The 19,060-nt window shown below is 38.6% G+C and overlaps 1 protein-coding gene and 1 long non-coding RNA gene across 4 annotated transcripts in view; one reads left to right on the forward strand and one right to left on the reverse strand.

Moving 5' to 3' along the window:
- The first annotated feature begins 1,746 nt into the window (after positions 1–1,746).
- On the forward strand, positions 1,747–4,823 carry LOC132850723 (uncharacterized). The gene is made up of 2 exons (XR_009648996.1): positions 1,747–1,831; positions 3,193–4,823. It is a non-coding gene; the product is annotated as an uncharacterized LOC132850723 (long non-coding RNA).
- Positions 4,824–8,788: 3,965 nt separating this feature from the next.
- Positions 8,789–19,060, reverse strand: part of dip2a (disco-interacting protein 2 homolog A) — a 131,678-nt gene continuing 121,406 nt past the window's right edge. For all 3 annotated transcript variants that reach the window (XM_060876995.1, XM_060876994.1, XM_060876993.1), the window contains 2 exons: positions 15,252–15,375; positions 8,789–14,270 (listed from right to left, as the gene is read on the reverse strand). In XM_060876995.1, coding sequence (XP_060732978.1) covers positions 14,018–14,270; positions 15,252–15,375 — 377 coding nt within the window. In that variant the 3' untranslated portion in view covers positions 8,789–14,017. The remainder of the gene's footprint in view (positions 14,271–15,251; positions 15,376–19,060) is intronic.

A 19,060-nucleotide genomic window follows, 5' to 3' on the forward strand; every position in this document is an offset into this window, starting at 1 on the left:
TTGATGCCCGATGACGCCTGAGATAGGCACAGGCTCCCCGTGACCCGAGGTAGTTCGGATAAGCGGTAGAAAATGAATGAATGAATAAATGTGTCAACAGTGTATCTATTTAGCTAGTTTTACTATTATCATGCCTAACATGTGTTCTGGAGGTACAACCTTTTTAATAACTATAGTATAATATAGTATAGTATAGTATAGTATAGTATTTATAGTAAAAACTCACTGAGCACTTTATTAGGAATCTTCTTTAAGATTTTGGCCCATGTTGATATGATTGCATCACAAAATTCCTTAAATTTTTCAAGTCCACCTTCATGCTTTGAATCTCCCGTTCTATCACATCCCAAAGGTGTCATACTGGATTCAGATCCACTGACAGGGAACACCACTGAACCCATCGTTATGTTCATAAAACCACATTGAGGTGACCTTTACTTTGAGACATGCTGCATTATCATGCTGGAAGTAACCATTAGAAGACGGTAACTTGTGCCCTTTAAGGCATGCACATGGTTATTACTAGTACTCAAGTAGTTGTGGCAGGAATGTTTGTTTGGTTATTGGTCGATCAGTGGTTAAGGTGTTAGACTTCTGATCGAAAGGTAGTGAGTTTGAATCCAAGGATGAAGCTTGCTAACCTTTACTCAATTGGACAGTCATATAATTGTACGTTATTACCAACCATGTGCCTCCTGTAGTGGGTACAAATACTGAAAAGGTAAATGGTGGCCTGATCAGCAAGATTCATCAAAACCATGTTTTTCTGGTTCATCTGCTCATTTTTTTCTTTATTGCACCATTCTGAGTAAACTTTGTCTTTATGGTTTGTGCAAATTCCAAAAGATTGATCAGTAATAGAAATGCCAAACCAGCTAACTGGCACCGACAATCATACCAGAGTCAAGGTTGTATTTTATTTCTCATTTTGATGGCGTGGACATTGCCCAAAGCTGCTGGCTTATATCGGCATGATTTTATAAATTGCACTGCTGCATTTTATAAAATTGTATGTACAGTACAGTACAGTACAGTACACTATAGTATAGTATAGTATAGTATAGTATGGCATAGTATAGTGCACAGTATATTATACAGTATATCATACATTATAGAATAGTATATTCTTTTTGGACACAGCAATTAGGGGAAACAAATGTTATAAAACCCTAGAAGGACTGTTATGAGTGCATGTGTAACATGACACAGAATCCTCTTGCTAAGATAATAACAAATTACCTTCCTGGTTGGGGGTCAAGTAACTCAAACTCTCAAATAAACTGACCTGATTGACCTAGCATTGAAAAACACTAAAGAACCTTTCTGCTTGGTTGCTACTGTTGATTGCTGACACTATCACAATACAGGAACATGACATGCTTTATATTAAATGTCCTTTCAACACCCTTGACTACAGAACCTGCTCAGCTTCTTCAGTAAACAGTAGATCTCAGAGCAGTATTTGTTGTATTGAACTGATTCCCTGCTGATTTCTCTCTAGGTTTTGTGTCATCTCAAGCTCATTACGGATCCAACCTCATATTTCTCTAAATATATGTTTTGTGTTCAGTACTGTAACAATGTCTCTTATGAAAAAAAAATAAAATAAATAAATAATTGGAATCCACTAAACTCTTTTTACCAAGCCATGACGTTTTAACCTTAACATTAGCATACATTATAATATGCTATGATATATGTGCATTTTGCATAGATGGGGTCTTATTTTGCTTTTACTTTCGTTTTAGCTTTTGTTTGTTTTATTTTGAAATGTCTGGCGCGCTTTGATGATGTCACCAAGCGTTCAGCTCCCTGGAGATTCTGCTGAAATGTAGGTATATTTTCTGTTCTTAATTAAAAATGGGCTTTTAGTGTTATTTCAAACACTTATTTTAGATGCTACTGTATATATGTGTTAGTACTGTAGACCGAGGGGATGACTGAGTTATATTATAAACAGCAATATGTTATTTAAGAAAAGAATATTGATTGATTAGCGTTAGATGGTGTAATATGACGGTCTGTGTATGAAACAGAGACAGATGCTGTGTCTCATAATGCTCCTTATTCACTTGTTCACTATTCACTATGTAGGCTGTATGGAGTATTATATACATTAAGACTGCAGCAGAAACACTTACTTGTGACGCAGAAGGACTAGGATGCAAATTACCTAGCGACTACAAACCACAAAGATACATAAATATTACATGGTTTTATAACAAAAAATATAAAATAAACAAAATGAACAGGGAAATGTGTTGAAGATATACATACACATTACTTTTTTGTGCTTGAACCTTTACATGTAATGCAACAAAATATGCAACAATACCACAGTATTATTTTTTTTAAAGTATTAGTATTATGACAGTATCATGTACACACACATACACACACAGACACACACACACACATACAAACATACACACATACAGAGACACACACACGCATACACAGATATACAGAGACATATACACACACATACAGACACACGCATACACACATATACACAGACACACACACACATATACAGAGACACATACACAAACATACAGACACACGCATATACAGAGACACATACACACACATACTGACACACACGCATACACACATATACAGAGACACATACACACATATAGACAAACACGCATACACACACATACAGAGACACAAACATACAGACACACATACAGACACGCGCACACACACAGACAGACAGACATACACACATATACACAGACACACACATACACACACAAATCAAAGTTCTTTACAAACTCTTTACAATTGTTTGTCTTTGACTAGAAATGTGATCAGATCTTCAGCTGGTCCTAAACCTAGATTAAAAGAACCCAATTAAACAAATGATGTGAAAAACACTATAGTGGTCAGATTTATTTATTGAGAAAAATGATCCAATATGAAATAAACCTTAACCTCAATAAACCTTAGCTGGCTAGATGTATATTTTATACATACACACACACACACACACACACACACACACACACACACACATATATATGAGAGAGAGAGAGATATGCAATATTCTTGGTATGTTTTTATGTTTATGTTTTCTTATGATTAAGAAAGATCACCAAAAGTAGATGGCTGTTAATATAAATTATCCTTAAGCACTGAAATCTCTGTGTGTGACTGGGGTTGAATCTTTTTCTTTCTTCTTCTCAGGACGATGGTGTGGATGACTTAACTGGCACTAGACCTTCATATGATGATGGGAGCTGATTCTCTTTCAGAAGAAATGCTTACAAGATGTTAATCAGAAACTACATGATGGTGTAGACTTTATTATTTGCTATATAAGATTCTGTATTACTTGAATGTACTGTCAAAAGTATAAATATTAAATTAAAATTAAAGGACAAACCTGAACAAATGAATGGAAAAGCTAACTGCAGATGTTTGAAGCGCAGTGTAAATTCATCATCCTACCATTTTCCGTCATGTATAAAAATGCTGAGAAGACCCACATGACCTCAGTTTTGGATAATCATGGTAAGAGGAAAAGATCTCAGTGACTTTGAAAGAGGGTTCATCATTGGGGCACGGATGGCAGGAGCTTCAGTCACAAAGATCGCTCAGCTGGCTTGTGTGTCTATAGGAACGGTGACTAAAGTGACATCTGCCTTCAGGTCTGTGGGAAAGACCTCAGTAAACAGAGCTGGCAATTGCGGGCGAAAGCGCAGATTCAGTGAGCGTGACGCTCGCGCTCTTGTGCGCTATGTGGAGAAAAACAAAACAGCGACGGTTATTCAGGTGACGGAAAATATCAACGCAAAGCGTGATCAGACCGTGTCCACAAGAACGGTCCGTCGACAGCTACAAAGAGAGGGATACAGCAGGGTCCCGGTGTTTAAACCCCACATTACAAACACAAAAAATACAGAGGTCTACACTGATGCTGAAAAAAGGGATCTGGTCTGATTAGTCAACTTTGTTATGGTTTGGGGAATTTATTTATGTTGCTATGATGTTTTTGGTCCCCTAAGTAGGAAACACCACTGCAAATGCATATAAAGTTCTGCTTACTGATCACCCTCTGATCATCTACGATAAAACATTTCTTTCCTGATGGGAGTGGTCTCTTCCTGGATGGCTCCACCACCTCCCCAGTCATTCCCATGTCTCACGGAATTGTACATTGTAGATAAAAATGAAGTAACTCATACTGTATTCTATCATCTTTATGCTGATCAGATCTCAAGGTAAGGTTTTGGACCAATGTTTCAGACAGAGCTCACCACCACCACCACCATGATGACATCAGTTGGAGGAACTTAACTGAATTCAAATGCAGAGTCTGGTTTAATTGATGCACTGAATGTTTACGGACACTGTTTCTGATACTTTGTTCGTGGATCATAACACCATTCTTAAGACACTTTATGTCAGGGTTGTCCAAACTTATCCACAAAGAGCCGGTGTGGTCCAGGTGTTTATTCATTTCAGGAAGGAGCCACATTTGATTCCATCTTATCTGGGCTTTCACAAGACTCGGGTGTGGCTTGTTAGAATGAAAACCTGCAACCACACTGATCTTTTCTGGGTTCTTTTCTTTTGAACTCCCCTGCTTTATATATCTATATGTCTATATATATGCTTTCACTTTCTTACTTATACAAATGTGTGTGTACAGAGAAAAGCAACTACAGAATGTAAACTGTAGACTATTAACCTTAAATGCTGTCACTTGCAGGCTCTTTTTTTTCTCTTGTTTTATTACAGGACATTAATGTTATCTTTAAATTATTTAACAGATTTGTTGTAATTGTGCACCGTCAAATAAAAAGTTCTTCTTATTCATGGCAACAAACAGTTATTTCATGTGAGAACTAAGAAACTGCCAGGCATGAAACCTGTGGTTAAACTGGAGTCATGAACTTTACGAGTACAATTCAGACATGTACACACACGCACACACCCACACCCACACACACACAATCAACTGTATGGACTGAAATGATCCACACCAAATACACACTCTTCCAATTTACATCTATGTCTACAGAACCATCATATTAAACTGTTTACATGCTGTTTTGCACACCGTTTTTGCTCTTTGCACATGCTGTCTTTCACATTTCAGTCGATTGCTGTTTTGCACAATACTTTACAATACCTCATGTAACTGCTGCTATAATACTAATGTGTTCATTCCAGTATTTCCGCAGACGTAATATTGTTTGAACATACAGTATTTACACTGGTCGGCGCTGTTTTTGTGTATTGTCTTGTGTGTATTGTCTTGTATTTTTTGTTTGCACTGTCTTTTGTCCTGCACTGTTTGCACCAGGTTGCACAGATGCGCTTTTTTGTGGCCAGGACTAACTTACTAAGTCCTCAGCTGTGTCTTTGTTCTATGTAGCATCATGGTCCTGGAGAAATGTTGTCTCAGTTCACTGTGTATTGCAACAGCTATACTGTATATGGTTGAAATGACAATAAAAAGATTCTTGCCTGCTTCTAATAACTTCTAATGTCTATACACGCCTGTTAAAATTCTTGGTTTCTGTGATTTTTTTATCTTTAATGTGAAATAGCTTCCAAGAAAATTCATGCAAAAACAAATGTACAGTACACAGTTAGGAGGAATACGGTTTCTGAGTAGTTCAGATTTCTTAGAACTGTGTATTGCAACATGCGGTGTCATCACCTGAAAGACAGAACTGAAGCCTTTATTTTGTCACATAAACATTATTGTTTATTGTACGGTGTATGGCACGGTGACTTAGTGGTTAGCACGTTCGCCTCACACCTCCAGGGTCAGGGTTCGATTCCCGCCTCCACCTTGTATGTGTGGAGTTTGGATGTTCTCCCCTGCCTTGGGGGTGACTCTGGTTTCCACCCCCGGTCCCGGTCCTCCCCCAGTCCTACATGCATGGTAGGTTGATTGGCATCTCTGGAAAATTGTCCGTAGTGTGTGATTGCGTGAGTAAATGAGAGTGTGTGCCCTGCAATGTGTTGGCACCCCGTCCAGGGTGTATCCTGCCTTGATGCCCAATGACACCTGAGATAGGCACAGGCTCCCCGTGACCCGAGGTAGTTCGGATAAGCGGTAGAAGATGAATGAATGAATGAATGTTAACCAATGAATGTCAGACATTGCGTTTCAACCATGCTTCAACGGAATTATTTTAAAAAATAAACTCATGGAACAGGCCTAGGCAATGATGGTACTTCTAGAAAAGACTGAAAATAATGTGACCAAAGGGGCATGTTAATTCAAGGTGTGCCCACTAATTAGCATCAGGGCCTATATATAGGGCTCCAGGTTGCCACCGTGTTGTCTGGTGACATGGTGTGTACTACACTCAACATGGACCAGAGGAAGCGAAGGAAAGAGTTGTCTCAGGAGATTCATTCATTCATTCATTCATTCATCTTCTACCGCTTATCCGAACTACCTCGGGTCACGGGGAGCCTGTGCCTATCTCAGGCGTCATTGGGCATCAAGGCAGGATACACCCTGGACGGAGTGCCAACCCATCGCAGGGTACACACACACTCTCATTCACTCACGCAATCACACACTAGGGACAATTTTCCAGAGATGCCAATCAACCTACCATGCATGTCTTTGGACCGGGGGAGGAAACCGGAGTACCCGGAGGAAACCCCCGAGGCACGGGGAGAACATGCAAACTCCACACACACAAGGTGGAGGCGGGAATCGAACCCCGACCCTGGAGGTGTGAGGCAAACGTGCTAACCACTAAGCCACCGTGCCCCCTGTCTCAGGAGATTAGAAAGAAAATTATAGACAAGCATGATAAAGGTAAAGGCTATAAGACCATCTCCAAGCAGCTAGATGTTCCTGTGACTACAGTTGCACATATTATTCAGAATTTTAAGATCCATGGGAATGTAGCCAACCTCCCTGGACGTGGCCGCAGGAGGAAAATTGATGACAAATCAGAGACAGATAATCCGAATGGTAACAAAAGAGCCCAGAAAGACTTCTAAAGTGATCCAAGGTGAACTTCATGCTCAAGGAACATCAGTGTCAGATCACACCATCCGTCATTGTTTGAGCCAAAGTGGACTACATGGGAGACGACCAAGGAGGACACAAATCATAAAAAAGCTAGACTGGAATATGCCAAACTACATGTTGACAAGCTACAAAGCTTCTGGGAGAATGTCCTATGGACAGATGAGATAAAAATGGAACTTTTTGCCAAGGCACATCAGCTCTATGTTCACAGATGGAAAAATGAAGCATATCAAGAAAAGAACACTGTCCCTACTGTGAAACATGGAGGAGGCTCTGTTATGTTCTGGGGCTGCTTTGCTGCATCTGGCACACGGTGTCTTGAATCTGTGCCGGGTACAATGAAATCTGAAGACTATCAAGGGATTCTAGAGAGAAATGTGCTGGCCAGTGTCAGAAAGCTTGGTCTCAATCGCAGGTCACGCTAAAACACCCAAGAATGGCTAAGAGGAAAACATTGGACTATTCTAAAGTGGCCTTCTATGAGCCCTGACCTCAATCCTATTGGGCATCTTTGGAAGGAGCTGAAACATGCTGTCTGGAAAAGACACCCTTCAAACCGGAAACAACTGGAGCAGTTTGCTCATGAGGAGTGGGCCAAAATACCTGCTGAGAGGTGCAGAAGTCAGAAGGTTGTGCAACAAAATATTAAGTTAGGGGTACCATCATTTTTTATCCAGGCCTGTTCCAGGAGTTTTTTTTTTTTTTAAATAATTCCATTGAAGCATGGTTGAAAAACAATGTCTGACTTTCATTGGTTAACATTTCATAGAATTTTTTTTTTCTTTCATTGACCCGAAGGGTACCAACAATTTTGTCCACTTGTGTAGCATTGATGGTGTGGAAGAGCACTATAGGAAATGAAATATTAAGGTTTTTACAGGAAAATTTGGGGATATTATATGACTGAAGTATCAGATGAAAAAATTTGAATATTTTGTAGCATTAAATATTCAGACAGCTGCTTAGATTGAAATGGAGAGAAGGCTGGACATTGACTTCAGCAGTAAAGTTGAAAATCATTAAAGGAAATCTCATTAAAAAAAACTTTGACTCAGAAGTAATATATTCTTTAACCTACAAATTCCTTAGAGAGTTTCTAATGGATCTAGTCAATAATACCATAGTATAATAATAGTAAAAAATAATAATATTGTTATACTAATAATATAATAATACTTGGTTTTACTTCACAAAAATAACTAGTAAGAAAACAATCTCCATATAGTATTACAGATTACCTTTCTATTATTAAGATTAGAAAGTTTCTTTAATAAAAGGTGTGTGTGTGTGTGTGTGTGTGTGTGTGTGTGTGTGTGTGTGTGTGTGTGTGTGTGTGTGTGTGTGTGTGTGTGTGTGTGTGAATGTATCGTCTGTTCCATACATGCAATTTAGCTCAACCCGTTTTGTGGGGTTAATGTTTTCTAGAATACAAATGGAGATAAAGTTGACATTAACAAGTTTTGTTGTGATTTCTGCTGAAATGGTGAAAATAAAATGATGTAGGTTTATACTGCGCTACTTTATGTGATACAATCATTACAAATGGCATGTTAGTGGAGAGTTCTGTGCATTGGTAAGTCTTTACAATCCCTTTGTGAACAATTTACATACCAAAGAAGACAGATTTATCTGACTCTATTAAAATCAAGTTGTTTATATGATACAATCATGACGTATGGCATACTTAATAATCCTTTTGTGTTTCAATATGCCTTACGTCCCCTGTGTGAATGTTTTACTCACCAACAAAGACAGATGAATCAGAATCCATTAAAAGCAAGTTGTTTATTAAGAAAAAAATCATGTTAACATAGGACAAAAAGCCATGTCAGCTGATTGCTCAGAACATTCGTTAACAGGTTTGACACTGAGGAAACCACATGTGCTTTGTAATCCTGGAAACAAAAACAGTCCCTGCATCCTCCCAGTGTTGTGTAACAGAACAAAAACAGCATACATATACATTGCTGATGTTTGGTGAAGAAATGGTGAAATTTTGGTTAGCTCTGAGGCTTATTCTATTCCTACCATGTTCTAGGATCTCAGTAATAACTTACACAAATTCTGTACATAATTACAGCAGGCTTACTGCCTGACACAGCTCACAAAAAAAAAGAAGAAAAAAAAAAATACAGAATACAGCCATGGAAATAAGCATCCTCTTTACAATGCTGGCCTTTTTTTTATTATACAGCGACTAATGGATCTGAAAAATACAAGCGACTATTCTTACACTCAAAAACAAGCACTGAAACGAAGCCCTTTACACCTGTACTCAAGATTTTTGTTTTTTCCTGAAGTTACTCTGCTGTTTCTGCTCATTCGTTCTGATGTTCTGGAAAAAAGGGTGGGTGTGGATTAAAAATTAGCTTCTGTATCAGTAAAGCACAGTACATAAGTCACTTTGGAAAATGTCACCCCAGTACATTCATTTTCATGTGTGATGCATGCGAGTTTAGGTCATGAATGGTCATGAAGCTCAAGCAGAAAATTTAAGACATGTATAAATCTGCTGTTTCGATACAAAAACTCAGTTACACACTTACCAATGAAACAAAGAGCCTGACATGATGACGTATAGATACGTATAATGGAGATAACGGTAATAATATCTTAAATATGATTCACACTGCAACCCTGATAGGAATGATTAAGAAAAAAATACAAGGTATGAAATGTGTCTACGGGTAACAGGAAATATTTAAGGCTCATGTCAAGATGCCGGATGAAGAACGAGTAACCTTTATGTTGATGCTGTTTGAAACATAACAACAAACCAAAGAACTAACAGCAAACCAGAAAACACTGCAACAACACTGCAACAACCTTGAAAACGCACCACATAAGCGAGACTGTTGATCATCGCATGCTCGATGCTGATTGGCTAGACCACATGTCAGTCTGAGAGACAGAGTCAGAGGAGGTTTAGACTTGGAGGCTAAATTAATCTACTAATGCCTTTATTATAATTATTATTATTATGTTAGATATTCAGTCAACCTGTTGATTATGCAAATGCTGAAAAACTCGCCTAAAGAAAGCCAGGCTGTTAAAAAGAACGAATTTCTCTTTACTGGATTATTTTGTTTGATTAAAGGCTCTCAATTTGATATAGTTTATTCATCATAATATACTGCTTATATTATGTGAGGAAACCAGCATATACTTTTCTGAATAAATTCTTTCTTTTGATCATGAACTGAATTAGAATGTTGTTTTTCTGTTGTATTAGTACAGGAAAAGCATCCATGGCTGCAGTTAGCTGCAGACAGGAACTGAAAGATTCCCTTAAAACTTTAAGGTAATGGTGTAGAAAGCACTTTGGTTTCCTGGGACGTTAAGTCAGCGAGAGGTTTGTGGACAGAAACATTAGAGTGTGCTGAATATCTGTACAATACACCAGCACTGATACTATAAACTAGCTGAAAATAGGTGAAAACACTAAGCACGCATGCTGCAGTCTCTCAGCATTCAGGCTTTTCCTTGCTGATTCAGTCCAGGATAAAAAAATCACCACAGCGGATGGAAGGTTCATATATTCAGTAATGGCGTTTCCAGGATTTAAAAACTCAACCAGAGCTATAAAGAGTTACATGTCTCTGAGAGCACAACTGGCTAACAGGAGAATAATGTAAAGCTCAATGCTTCAGCCACATCACTCGGAGTCACAGTAGTCTGAGAATAATGCACAGTTTTTGTGTTGGTTGCATGTTCTTTTGCGTCCGAATCCATCACACATACACCGGCACATTATTGTGTACTTCTTTCACACATTGCTTATATTTTCCTGATCAAGACACCACAGTTTCCAGTGTTGAATATAAGTTTTGTATCTGATTTACACCACTAATCTTGAGTTTTCTGGTTTGCTGTTGCATTTTTGTTTTGTTGAAGTCTTTTGCATGTACAGTATAAGCATCAGCTTAATGATGGTGATATTATATGCAGTTCTTTACAGTTTTTCTCAAATGCACACACAGGACTGTGTTATTAACCCTGACATGTGTAGCATCATCCACATCCACATCCACTCTTACAGACAGTCAATTCAAGATTCCTTATTTTTTTTATATATTTTAGGGAAATGTACGGAATGAATATAAAGGTTAAAAGATAGAAAGAAAGAAAGAAAGAAAGAAAGAAAGAAAGAAAGAAAGAAAGAAAGAAAGAATGTTTTGGTGCCAGATTTCACTTACAGACTTTTTTCTTCCTTCCTTTATATATTTATATAATTGTTTAGTAAAATATCACTTCTAAAAAAAATAATAATTTAGTAATTTTAGAGCTAAATCTTTAAAACTTAGGAGATTTGAAAGAAAAGAAAGCTTTATTATATTATTTCAGGAATGTTCTAGACTTTTTTTACTCATGGAAAATCCATTTAATATTTAATCAGCAATACTTACATTAATATAATATAAGTACAATAAACCTTATAGACAGAGTCTAACCCATGAGTGACAATAATTTCTTATTCCTAAAACTCCTGGAATCATGAACTGCAAACAACTTCACACTGAACACAAGATTAAAGCTACAACATTCACTGCCACTGAAAAAACAGATATATTTTAGGACAGATTAGAGGGCATCACCACATATTATGGAGCAAAGTTCCATAAAAGATTTGACAAACATGGCGTTTTCATAAACCTGATGCGGTTCAAATGAACAGACAGAGGTAACCTTAAGGACCTGTGTGATTAGCATGCTACTAAAGCTAACATGCTAGTTAGCCATGATATTCCGCAAACAGTAGCCTAATTGCGTCAGCACCTGAAAAATAGCTGCCGCTTATTCATAATAAGCAAATTAATTCACCTGATATGTTGTGGTTAATAACACAGCCTGGGTCTTGTTGTGCTAGGTGTCTAGCCTAATTAGTGTTGAGGTATTTTAAAGCAGTGACACTGTGTGTAAGCAAAAGAGAAAAACTGCAATCCTGAGCATCAAACCCACATAATAATAATTGCGGTACATACACCAATATATCAGATCAGCTCTTATCTTTCATATTGCACTTTCGGTAGTCTGTAAAATCTCTTGTAGATTTTGAAGCATGTCAGTCTGCTGGGATATGATGAAACTGTTTTGTTTTACTTTGATCAGGAAGCTGAGATGAGAGCGGACTTCTCCATTTGTGCTCGCTCGGTCCGCAAAAAAAAAACACAGAAAGTCTCTGAGTGAGAGATGGAGTAAAGTGCTGATTTGGGATTGAATATGAAGATCAGCAGTAATGGCTGGGCTGTGTTGTGTTGTATGAGTTATATATACTCCTCATTGTTGTTTTTAAAAATCAAATCAAAGCCAGCCAGCCAAGATATGTTGGGTATCCAAAGTCTCTTTAGTTTTTTTTTTCCTGCTAGACATATGATGCTCATGTAGATAACAATAACAGAAGGTTTGTCTCACCACAAATTATTATCTAACATCCACAAACCACATCCATTGTTGTTTTTTTTTTTGGTCAAGTCATGTGTGTGACGGAAAATTAATCTCCCGTTGTTACTATTATGAAGCTGGTAAGAGACATTTAGGCCTAAAAGACAACACATAGGAACACAAATACTCACTGAATAACAGAACTTCGTTACTATGTTTAATAAATACTATATGATATTATAGTTAGCGTATCCAAGATCACAGCGTGTCGAAATGAGAATTCCTAAGGTACCTAGATGGGATAATATTTCTGGTAGATTTTCTAAATGTGGATCACATTTTTTTAGCTAATATTGCACACAACTCCTTGCCTGATGGAGTACTTTTGTGACCGTATGTTGCTAAGTCACGTTTTAGGGAAGTTTAAATTAAATCTGGAATAAAATCGAGGGAATGGAAATTCACTTATATATAATGGATTAAATAAGGATTAATGAATGAAGAGAAGTAAAAAGCTACAAGGAGTTTGTTTACAGTGCGTAACTAAGCAACAACATTCTCTTCCGTTACACGATGACTTAGTACTGTATTTCTCAGTAACTGGATAATCTTTTCACCCCTAAAAAAATCCCATAATTCATCACAGCTCCCAATGTTCCCTTACTAGACATTGTTCAGTCATATATTCTGAAGCATCTCATATTGAAAAAAAAAATAGACAAAAAAAAAAGGAGGATAAACTTTCAGTCAATTTCGTCTACAAATGTAATAGTCTGTTATTGTTGTAGCTCTAAAATGATACTTAAATTTTGATTTTTAACTTTATTTCATGTTTATTTGAGTCAATCAATCAACTTTTACTAGCTAGTCTGTGATCCTGCCTGAAGTGTCATGACAAAAAAATTTGTGTGATTAAGCTAACAAATTTACATGACATACAAAACTTAATTATTTTAAGTTTTCGCAGTAACTGATGAGGAAATTAGAATGTCACAAGTGTCATCAGCGTTCTAGTGAGCCAGAGACTTCACCAGTGGCTGAATTTGTTTACCTGATGTACTGATTCTCCAGCTAGGGAGCTATAGAGCTGTTCGAGATGCATCCTGTAACATTACAGGTGGTGGCCATCTTGGAAGAATGGAAATAAAATAATAAAATAATAAGTGCAGATGAGTAACATTCAACCCTTTTTCCAAAAATACCTGTTTCCAAAAATATGAAGGTACTGTAGAGGTAATGTAGAAGTAGTTTAAATTTCACTATTTATTATAAGCCAATCACTATGACAAAACAATTTAGGCATGGTTTTAGGTGAGACAGACTTCCATTATTTATAACTACATTAGCATCATAAATCCAGTGCAAAAAAAGTTAATTACATTTAACCTGAAAGGACATTTGTATATATTGTAATATTCCTTGAACCTGATATTTGAAATAACAACAAACCCAAAATGTCAGTCAGTTGAAATGGGGAGACACTGTTTCAGAGGCAACAGTCTTCCTTAGAGGAAAACACACACACACACACGCTGCATAGTTCCATCATGTTCACTCATCATCAAGATGTGCAGAAGGAAAAAACGTCGTCCTGTCTCACTTTCTCACTTCCTGGTTTCACATGTTGTAGGCCACGTAAATGGGGTCGAGCTGATCGGCGAGGAAGCCATCACGCAGGTGCATGCGCTGCTTCTCACCGCGAGAGTTGATAGGAATGACGCCAGGGTCCACCACCACCACCACACCCACGATCAGGTAATGCTCCTCCAGAACCACGTTGGTGACGAGCGGAACGAGATCCAGAGCCTCCTGCTCCAAGCCTTCCAGCTCCACCACCACCACCAGCAGGTTAGTCCACGAAAACACGGCGCTGCAGACGACAAACACACAGCGACAACTTTGAGGTAAAGAAGTTTACATAGGGCACAGGAAGGAAACAGGTAATAAAAGCAATAAATATCGGCACACATTGGCAAATGATTCGAGATTCTCACGAGTCAGCTCTTGAGTCCTTTTAATTATTTGTAAGATTTTGGTTGCATTAAATGTCTTATTTCACCTGATATCCAAGATATTTCTCAAACCTGTTACATTTTTGCAAACAAACCAAAAGGTATCAGATAATCTGTATACATTCATTCATTCATTTTCTACCACTTATTCAAAGGTCCCGGGGAGCCTGTGTCTCTCTCAGGCGTCATCGGGCATCAAGGCAGGATACACCCTGGACGTGCCAACCCATCGCAGAGCACACACACACACACACACACACACACTCTCATTCACTCACACACTACAGACAATTTTCCAGAGATGCCAATCAACCTACCATGCATGTCTTTGGACTGGGGGAGGAAACCGGAGTACCCGGAGGAAACCCCTGAGGCACGGGGAGAACATGCAAACTCCACACACACAAGGCGGAGGTGGGAATCGAACCCCCAACCCTGGAGGTGTGAGGCGAACGTGCTAACCACTAAGCCACCGTGCCCCCCCCCTCTGTATACATGTGTTGGATAATCTTATTATAATGGAACAACTGAACAATCCGATCACTGCTGCAATCTGATAATGGTTTAATTATTATTAAGTATATACAGTAAACACTTAAAGTGGACCACTTCAAAACAGATGTCACCGTGTGTCGGTATTCAGTGTCGGTTAATGACCACAGCTGAAAAGAGCTGGATTAAAATTCATGAAGGGAGAGAGAGTGTTTGTGTGTGTGTGTGTGTGTGTGTGTGTGTGTGTGTGTGTGTGTGTGTGTGTGTGTGTGTGTGTGTGTGTGTGTGAGAGAGAGAGAGAGAGAGAGAGAGAGAGAGAGAGAGAGTGTGAGTGTGTTTTTTCTCACCACTCAGCGATGCTCTTGTGTGATCTGATGACAGAGGTTTCGATATCAATGGGGTGATAACGCATCCCTCTGAGCTCAAGTGTCTCATCCAGAGATCCTACTACATACAGGGCATCATGCCGTTCTACACACACACACACACACAAACAATTTTGGGAATTGCATTAAGATTAACAACATTATCCGTTAAAATTATGTTTTTAATGTCACTAACCAACATTGACATTAATAATTTCTTTTTTTTAGTCGGGTTTTCTTACAAGATAAAAACTGTCACAAGATTCACATCACAGTGTGCCAGTGTTTCTAACAAGAAAATACTTTCTTGATTGTTAAAACTCTGGCATTTGTAAGTAAGTAAGTAAGTAAAGTTTATTTATATAGAACCTTTCACAGATAAAATCACAAAGTGCTTTACAAAATATAACAATAAAACTTAAATGTACAATAAAACATTCTTGCAAAGTAAAAAAAAGAAATTATTAGAGACAGTAAACTTCAACTCTAAAATAATAAAACACCATAAAAGCCCAGTTCCACAGTCTGGGGGCCACAGACTGAAAAGAAAGATCCCCCCGAGTTTTAAAATGGGTTTTAGGGACCACAAGCAGATTTTGACCTGATGACCTCAATGCTCTCGAAGAGCCATAAGGGGTCAACAGGTCAGAAATGTACTCAGGAGCATTCCCATGAAGGGCTCTATAAGTGAGGACCAAAATTTTAAAATCAATTCTATATTTGATTGGTAACCAGTGAAGAGAGTATAAAACCGGTGTGATGTGGGATCTTCTGCTGGTTCCAGTTAAAATCCTCGCTGCTGAATTCTGAACAATCTGAAGACGATTTAAAGCATGTTTGTTAAGACAAGTAAAGAGTGAATTACAATAGTCCAAACGCGAAGAGATAAAAGCATGTATAATCATCTCTAAATCTACATTGGATAACATTTTCCTCATTTTAGAAACATTCCGTAAGTGATAAAAACAGCTTTTAACCATCTGTCCTGAATGTTGATCTAAAGACATGGATTGATCAAATACAACACAGAGGTTCCTGAGGTTTGACTGAACAGAAGAGCCCAAAGAACCAAGATGTTGACTGATCTGTGGAATTTTCTTATCTGGGGCAATGATCAAAGTTTCTGTCTTTTTCGGATTTAGTTGAAGGTAGTTACTGCACAACCACTCCTTAATACAAGACAGACACTCCAACAGGCTAGACAGCAAGTGAAACTCAGACTCCCTGAAAGAACAGTATAACTGAATATCATCATCATATATGTGATAGGACACATGCTTAAAACACTGAATTTTCTGAGCAAGAGGTGTCATATACAGTAAAAACAGCAAAGGACCTAAAACTGATCCCTGTGGTACCCCATATGAGTGAGGCACAGTGTCGGACATGATCTGATTTATCACAACAGAAAAAGTTCTATCAGTAAGATAAGAAGAAAACCACTGGAGTACAGACCCAGATAAACCAATAACATTTTGCAAACACTTTAGCAAAATTTTATGGTCAACTGTATCAAACGCTGAGGTTAGATCCAGTAAAACCCACACTGTGTACTGACCCGCATCTGCTGCCATCAAAATGTTACTTGACACTTTAAGAAGAGCTGTCTCAGTTGAGTGCACTTTGCGGAAACCTGATTGAAACTTGTCCAAGATTTCATGGTAATGCAGATAAGTGGACAGTTGATTAGCTACCACTTTTTCTTAAATTTTGGAGATGAACGGCAGTTTAGATATGGGCCGGTAGTTTATTGGGTCAGAAGGATCCAGGTTTGGCTTTTTTAGAGTGGGGTTCACTACAGCTTGTTTAAAAAAGAAGGGCCATGGGACCGTGCCAGTAGAAAGAGACAAGTTTATCATATTTAACAGACAGGGAGCAAGCGTATTAGTAGCATTTAACAGTAGAGTCGTTGGGACAATGTCAACGGGGCTAGAAGAAGGTTTCATCTTTTTTAATAAAACCTTAATGTCCTGTAGACTGACAGGAGAAAAACGGTCCCAAGAGTGGAGAGGAGAACAATACAATAAAGGAGGGCAAAACAATATTTTTAATGGCGTCAAACAGAACTTTAGGATTTTTCTTATTTGCAACAATAAGATTTGTGAAATAATCAGATCTGGCCTGTTTAATCATAACATTGAGAGCTATGATTCATCAGATCTGGCCTGTTTAATCATAACATTGAGAGCTATGATCAGATTCTTAAAATGTAACCTGTGTACTTCAAGATTAGAGGTTTTCCATAAACGCTCCACTTTACGACAATTTCTCCTGAGACTAAAGATGCTTTCATTCAGCCAAGGACAATGTTTTTGTGGGGAAATAAGACTGCGTTTAAGCGGTGCCACATTATTTAAAACAGACACACAATGATTATTAAATGACTGAACTAATGACTCAGCATCAGTACACTCAATAAAAGAACTAGGATCAAATAAAAAACAAAACTTATCAACAGCAACTTGATTTATAATACGTCGTTGAGTGCTCACCTTAGATGGATCGGACTCCAAATATAAAGACAGATTAAAGAAAATACAACAGTGATCACTCACTTGAATATCGTTAATAGATATTTGATCCACACACAGGCCCAAACTAGATGTCCAATGTATGGCCCTTTGTATGTGTGGAACCAGAGACATGCTGTGTAAAGTTAAAAGACTCGGTCAAAGATAATAGCTCTAATGCCGTGTTACAGGAAGCGTCATCTATGTGAATGTTAAAATCACCAACTATTAACACAGACTCCAATTTAATAATATTAGATAAAAACTCAGCAAACTCATCTAAAAACACACGCGCAGGGCCAGGAGGTCTATAAATTAAAACACAATAAAAAGACTTTGCAGTGCCAACCTTAGGCATTTGGTGTTCAAACGAGCTGAAGGAATCCTGACTCAGTTGCCTACAAGAGAAACAGTCACAGTGCACAATGGCAAGTCCACCTCCACGACCTGTTTTGCGTGCTGTACCAAACACAGAACAGCCCGGAGGACGGAGTTCATTCAGATGGACGTAATCCGACTCACGCTGCCATCATTCAATATAAACGCTTTATTCGCTATAGAGCGAGCGTTCAGCAAGGCAACCCGAAACAGGTTTACGTTAACTCCAGCTGACTGGGCGTATGGGCAATAGGTTCCGCTCCATTTCTTTCCCCACAAAGAGACACGGGGCGCAGGACACGCTCCCGTAAGCCCGGAATCTGGGCCTGTCGAGTTGGAAAAGCTCGGCTGTAGTGTACTTCGTAGAGAGGTGGTGTGACTACGACTGCACCATATCCCGACGCGCTGATTGGAACCTGCCGCAGGCACCGCTCTACCTGTTCCAGTCCGGACCCACTCGGGGTAAACGAAGATACCCGGTATCTCCTCAACCTCGTCTGGACACCCGCTCTGGAGCCTAGCTTTTTCCTCCGTCCGCGTCCCTTAGACAGCAGTAAATACTCCAGCGACGTCAACGAGCACTCAAAGACGGGCGAGAAAATCGGTTTGTACCAGGTCCAATTACCATAGTCCTCCATAATAAGGTCTCTGATATGAAACAACGTGTGCCGATCATACTTAATAGCGGCCGACACACAATAGTTAGCTGACAGGGCTGATACAGCAACAAATTATACAAGTACGATCACAAATATATACGAGAAAACAGAGAATACAGAAAAGGAGCGACAGCAGAGCCGAACAAAGGCGCCATCTTGTGAACAAGATAGCGATTTCTTTAGATGTGCACCATGCAACAGTAGGAAAAGGACAAGGCAAAGTTTTTACTGTGACTGCTAATGC

This window comes from Tachysurus vachellii, chromosome 8, assembly GCF_030014155.1.
Source record: "Tachysurus vachellii isolate PV-2020 chromosome 8, HZAU_Pvac_v1, whole genome shotgun sequence".
Taxonomy (NCBI): domain Eukaryota; kingdom Metazoa; phylum Chordata; class Actinopteri; order Siluriformes; family Bagridae; genus Tachysurus; species Tachysurus vachellii.